We start from the raw sequence: 6,616 nt of genomic DNA, 5'->3' as shown, positions 1-6,616 counted from the left end.
CGTCCGTCATCTTTTCTGAATCTGACAACAGAAAGATGAGGAGTACGCCACAGGTGAACGTCGTCAATGCCAGCATAATTCCCGCCACAACAGCCCAGGCTCTGAGATCCGACACGTTCTTCCCGCCAGCGTGTGAATTTAAACGCAAGGCGCGCGTCCTCACGACAGTAACTGCCAGGATTCAGAGGTTGAAGACAGCAGAAAAAAGCCCGCGCTTACTCAGGTTGTCATAGCAGCCTAACCGTTCGCTCTCTATCCTACGAATTTTTCAATCAACAGACGGGCGATAAAAACGACCTATTTCGACCAAAATAATATAACCTTAAACACATTAAAAACGATCTGTCTTCTGTAATCTTTCGCTCATGTTGTGTCTAAAGAGCTCAATTCAGCCGACTGTACATACGGACTTCACATTTTCACACAGAAACTATTCCTCAGGACGGCCAGGAGGATGGTAAGTTAACTCTATTGGTTGTTGTGAGTCTTCACCCGTCTAAACTGTTTAATAGAGCTGCTGTTTTTTTTGTTTTTTTCAAAGTTTTTATATAAGTATAACAGCACATAGCAATTAAATAGCACATATAGTATCTGGCTAATTTGAGCTTTCTTATTAAAATAATGTGGTTTCAGCAGCCCACAAATTGAGCACCATCCACAACGTGTGAGGCATAACGCAGATTACCACAGAGGGGAAAAAAGTTATTTTGAGGAACAACATTAACACTAATACAGTAATACACTAAATCTGTCTGTTACAGGATGGATCATGGTCTAAAAGGCAAATTGCTAATCATTATTTTGTCACCAATGTTGTCGACAGAACTTGTATTAAAGACAGAAAGTCATTAACGCATTCATTTATAAACTTTGAATAAAGTCAAAAATGTAAGCTCCAGAGAGACAAAATCAAATGACTGGTTGAAAACCTCAGCAAGCAGGGACACAGACAAATAATTCAAAGTGGTAATATTTTATAAGGAAACTTTATGTGTGCATGTGAAATTCACTTTTCATCTCGAGACAGAAAGCAGTTTTTGCAAATTTCCAGTACAGCAGATAACGCTTGATATTAAAGAGTACAAAAGAAAAAGAAAAAAATCAGAATTCCAAATGCTTTTATTCAACTTTGCAGACGTAAGGGGAGGCTTTTGGTCCAAGTCTGTTCAAATCTTATGAAGCCCATCTGACCAACCCTTTTCCCTCCCTCTACCCTTAATTTGTTCTCACTTGAATTCAACACTTCCGATTGCAAATCACCCCCGCCGTTCATTACAGAGCATGTTGGTTCTGGATACACGATTGCATAGATTTGATAAACAGTAATTGAATGTTAATTAAGACATAATGGAATGTTCATTAAGACTTCAGCTCTCTCACTCCTTCCCCTCAACCTCTAGAGCTGTACATTGTGTCCCTGCCCCTCCCTATAGAAAGAGAAAAACGAGTGTACAACAAAAGGAAATGAAAAAATGAGTGGGAGAGAAAGCAACCTGCAACTACCAGGCACATTTTTACTTAATTCTTACTATATAAAATTCTCTTTTCCACTGTTGATTCAGCAGCTGTGTAGTCATAGGCTCTAGTGGAGGGTCACTACAAGGCTATGCTGCTCACATCACCACTGAAGCTCTTACACGGACATTCAGTAATATCTGAGAAACAATTAGAGATGGATGGCAGATGGACATTAATTACAGTTAATAAATCCTTAAGGAACATGTCTACTTGAGTCAGGGAGTCAATAAGAGAATGCTGTATGGTTGATTGGGGAAGGAAAACAAGAAGTCGACTAGGTATTTTTGTAGCTTCATTCTTCAACCCCTCAAAAAACAGACCTGTAGCTACCTAAACCTGCCTACAGTACTCCGCAGGGGTGAAACTGCTCATTTTATAATCTTTGCTTATGACCTGAAGCCCAGTGTGACTGCCATGGGTAGTCCGACAGTTCTGTGTACTGGAAAATAAGTATGTACAGCGTAGAATCCCGCTAACTCAAAATAGCTGGAGAAGAGAGAAATAAAAAGGGAGGAAAAAGCTGAGGTTTGATTTTCAAAGAGTTCCATTGATCCAGCAAAATGGGTTAAGAGGGCATGTCACAAATTCTCTATCAAAACACTTGAGTCGTTCTCTCAATTTTCCTACGATATGCAGCCTTGCTATATGCCAAATAACATTCAAATGCCAAACCAAACCTCCCACCCCACCAACTCTAGCAAGAAAACAACTAAATTAAAACAAAGAAAATAGCAAGTTAACTGGAAAAGCTTGGGCTCTCCCCCCCCTCCCGGGGTAGAGGGTGCAGGTTAAGTGTTTAGGCATAGACTGCAGCCAAAGCTGATTCTTTAAGCTCTCTTTAGTTCCATCCCATAATAACCTAGTAGATTTAATTGATAATTAATAATTGTTCTAATTTAACCATGCCAATGGCTTAACACTAACTGTCTTTACAGGTAACTGCTGGTGAGAATTCACTAAAAAGCTGTGAAAACATTGAGTTCTTTCATAGTATGCATGTCATTTTAAGAGGAAACGGAAGAAGATTAAAGAACCTGAACTGGGGCTACAGTCCAAGGCCACACACCCTCTTCCCTTGACACTGAATCTGCAATATTAAACTTCTCTCTTTCCTTCCATCCTACAACTTTCCTTAAGTTCTCCAAGACTGACATGTTTAACACGGAATCAAAAGGTTATCCCTCAATGTGTGGCAAGCTTCATCAACAGTTATTTGCTCTTCCCACAATGCCATGGTAACCCCCTTCCCCCAAACCTCTATCCCCCCTCCCCCTCAGGTGTGCTATGAAGTCCCATTTCCAACACTCTTAAATATCTTCCTCTTCCTCAGGAGCACTGATCTCTTTAAGGACTAGATGGTTGAGAGAAAGACAGATGCGGCTCCATCCAGCGCTCTCATCTATCTAGTCTGTGAGAAGATCAGCACTGATGCAGGAGAGAGAACTGCTCTGGAGTTCTGGAGTTAGCCCTTAGAGGTCGCTCTCCCCATACAGGGCGGTGGAGAAAGACATGTAGTCAAGAGCACCCGGCACCGCGTCGGGGCCCGTGTATGGTGCCATTCGGGCAATGCAGTACTCTGCCTGGTCAGGAGGAAGCTCACGCCTCAGCTCCTCGGCTGTGATGTAGTTCTGAAAAGGAGAATAGATGGGGATAGGTTGAATTCCCATACAACAAGAACTCTGAACACTTTAGACGGACATCCTGGCATGCATATTCTTACCTTGTCTCCGGCTAGGATCTTAAATGAGGCGATGACTTGGTCTGCGGTGTCTGTGTCGGTTGTTTCCCTTGACATGAAGTCGATGAAGGCCTGGAAGGTCACTGCGCCACTGTTGTTGGGGTCAACAATGCCCATAATACGAGCAAATTCGGCATCACCCTGAAGAACAGAGGTTAGAGGTTAACCCAGATAAACCGTGAGGAGAGTCATGAGAATCAAAGTTAGATACCATATTTGATGCAAATGAAAATGAGGCTGTAAGAAATTGGCATACAGATGGTTCAATGCATTCATTTTAAGACTTGTCACCTGAATGGTAAACGCCAAAGTGCACAGTAGTACAACCCATTGAATGCGAACTTTACATCTATCCTTCAGCCCCATTTTCATTTGATCCAAATTAATACTGCATCGAAGGTGCTTGCCTGTGATCTATTACGGGGTGGCCAACACTGGTTCTGGACAGCCACAGTCCTGCAGAGTTTTGCTTCAACCTTGATAAAAACACTTTCTGTATCTTTCCAGTAACCCTTAGACCTTGATTAGGTGTGTTTGATTAGGGATGGAGTGAAACTCTGCAGGACTGTGGCTCTCCAAGACCAAAGTTGGCCACCCCTGGTATATTAGAAATAGAATCTATTCAGTTAACTTTTTTTAACTTAAAATATAAATAAAAAATATAAAAAGTAACCAATGATATTCGACAAAAATAATTTTTTAACAGCAAGCAAAAGCAGGAGTTCAGGAGAAATTGTGTTGCTGTAGATTGAGAAAGGAGGTAGCAGTACCAGGCTGTTCCCAGTGGAAATGAGCAGTGCGCGGAAATCGTCGCCATCCATTATCCCCGTGCGCTTCTACAGTTTGCAAAGGGAAGGATGAGAAGAGAAACAGGAAGGATGCATGTGGAAAGCAGAGAATTTGAGGAGATGAAGAGGTTGTACGCAAACGGAAGAGTTTGATAGAGGAATCAGAATGAGTTTGTACAGAAGACAAGTAAAAGAAGGAGGGAAGTTATAGCAAGGACAAGTAAAAAAAAAAAGGAAAAAAAAGAAAGAAAAAGGAAGCAGTGAGAAACATAACACATGAAAGCAAAACCTTAGCTGACCTGCAGAGGGCACCTTTTCAAGCAGCAGCACAACAGGTGAATGAGGGAGTGAGTTAGTGAGTGATGGAATGAATGAGTGACACACACACACAGAGACAGACGGCAGCCATCTTAACCCTTTCTTCTCTGGGTGTGCTCATACCTGCTTGTTGTTTTCTACGTCGTAACCCAGACTGATCAAACAAGCCTTGAACTCCTCAGCATGTAAGACACCACTGTGGTCCTGTGGTAAGCCAATCACGCAAGGGATGGACCAATCAGAGCATGCAGATTAGGATTGATGATACCGACACACAATGACATAACAGCATGTGTGGGATGGAGGCAGTGGCATGGCAAAAAAAAAAAGATGGAGACAAAACATTGTGGATGTGAGACACATGGGCTGATGGCTAAACAAGTCTAATGAAACATACTTATGACAGTTAGTGACCTGATTTCTTACGAATGTCAGACATAACATTCAGCTAATGATATTAGAGCCATTATGAAATCACTATAACAGTTTCTTTACTTTACCGTGACTAAATTTCTCCACTTTAACATAAAACCCCCTCATTACTTCACTTCCACTAGACTATATTTACACATTGCAAATATGTTATATTACAAACATTTCAGGTCAGAGGTGTTTGACGGGCAGTATAATTCAGATATTTTCCCTCCTATTAGTGCCAGAATAAGTGGAGAAAATGGAGCAAGTCTGACCAAAATTTTAAACTGAGGTCCATTTTTATCATGCATAAATCACCCTGAAATTAAACACAGCCATTCACCTTGAAATAAGCAACACTGACTTAATTTTCCATATTCTTCTTTATATGGACACTTTAATCCTCTGCAATGTTGTGTATTTTTAGTGGCCTGCAGCTCAGATCTCTTTGCTAACACGGTTAAAAACACAAACCCTATTTTTTAAGGAACAGTTCACTCAAAAATGATCTCAATCTTCTAATTTTAAAATGTATGACTTTCTTTGTTAAGTGGAAAACAAGATGTTAGACTCTCCATTCTCATCTACACTTGCACATATTCAATTTTGAAGCATTGTATCAGCAGTGATGCAAAATACCATTGGTTTTTATGGATCTTGTAACCAGTCCTGACATGAAACAAATGACAGTTTTTCCATGTTTGAGTGATCTATTCCTCTACAACACTAACCTTCTTCTTTCACCTAAATTAAGTGAAGTCCATTTCACACACAGTCAAACATGCAAATGAGTTCCTGACCTTGTCGAAGTGATTGAAGGATGTGCGGTACTCATGAAGCTGCTCCTGGCTGATGCCTTTAGCATCACGAGTCAGAATCTGGTTCTCGATCTCATTAATGGTGCGGGCAATTGTAGTAAGGAGTTGCTCCCAACCAACACGAAGGTGCTATAGAGGAGTAAAAGGCAATGGAAACACTGTCAAGTAACAACACAGCTAAACAAACTTTACACTAGAGGGGAACAGCATGTAGGAATTGTAAACACTTGACCTAAACAATACATCTATGGTTCCTGCATAGTTCCAATATGTGTGTATTGGCATATGCATACCTCCATAGTGTAAGCAGTGTATTTGTTGTCAAATATAAGTGCTTCCTGAATGAGCTGATGGTCTCCCTCCAGTTGGTCAATGTTGGGTTTGTATTCAATGATGCTCTGCTCATACTGACGGAGGTGGGTCAGCTGATCTTCCAGCGTTCCATTCATCTCAATTGATATCCGCCCAATCTCCTACAAATATCATGCCATGAGACAGATGAATCGTTCAATATTTTTCTTCTTTGAAAAATGATAAGATCATCAAGGTACAGAAATAGAGGCAACTATACCTCCATCTTATTTTGGATCCATGGTCCAATCATGTTGGCCTGGTTGGCAAACTGGCGTCTGAGATGGTCATTAGACTGCTGACGTGCGAGTTCTTCCTGAAGAGCCTGATCACGCTGTGGAACCAGTTGCTGCACCTTCACAAAGACACAAGATAACATCAATACTTGCGAACTCAACTAATTTGTAAACCTACACCTAGTGCTGGGTGGTATACCGGTTCATACCGAATACCGGTGTTTATTTTTGTTATGATATGAATTTTTAAAATACCGCAATACCAGTGTATGTCGCTTAAACAACGTTCGGAACGCGGCACTGTTTGAAAGGGGTTCCTTTTCACTGTTGCACTGTGGTGAGGGAACAGCTGTATGTGTTACTAAGCGTGAAAGTTCCGAAACTGAAGTTGTAGAACTAATAGAACGTGATGACACAGAAGAACTCATCCACAAT

The 6,616-nt window shown here is 41.1% G+C and overlaps 1 protein-coding gene across 2 annotated transcripts in view; it reads right to left on the bottom strand.

Annotated features, from left to right (window-relative positions):
* Positions 1-954: 954 nt before the first annotated feature.
* LOC107558830 (alpha-actinin-4-like) overlaps positions 955-6,616 on the bottom strand; it is a 13,157-nt gene continuing 7,495 nt past the window's right edge. Inside the window, exons 9-14 of one of the 2 annotated variants that reach the window (XM_016242517.1) lie at positions 6,166-6,300; positions 5,888-6,067; positions 5,577-5,723; positions 4,027-4,092; positions 3,239-3,397; positions 955-3,146 (exon numbers count right to left, since the gene is read on the bottom strand). In XM_016242517.1, coding sequence (XP_016098003.1) covers positions 2,988-3,146; positions 3,239-3,397; positions 4,027-4,092; positions 5,577-5,723; positions 5,888-6,067; positions 6,166-6,300 — 846 coding nt within the window. In that variant the 3' untranslated portion in view covers positions 955-2,987. Of the gene's footprint in view, positions 3,147-3,238; positions 3,398-4,026; positions 4,093-4,485; positions 4,567-5,576; positions 5,724-5,887; positions 6,068-6,165; positions 6,301-6,616 lie in introns of both variants that reach the window. The other variant, XM_016242516.1, reaches the window with a different exon arrangement.

The sequence above is a fragment of the Sinocyclocheilus grahami genome, unplaced genomic scaffold (genome assembly GCF_001515645.1).
Source record: "Sinocyclocheilus grahami isolate Dianchi unplaced genomic scaffold, SAMN03320097.WGS_v1.1 scaffold661.1, whole genome shotgun sequence".
In the NCBI taxonomy this organism is placed as follows: Eukaryota; Metazoa; Chordata; class Actinopteri; order Cypriniformes; family Cyprinidae; genus Sinocyclocheilus; species Sinocyclocheilus grahami.
Note: the sequence above shows the minus strand (reverse complement) of the source record. Positions and strands in the feature narration are given on the sequence as shown.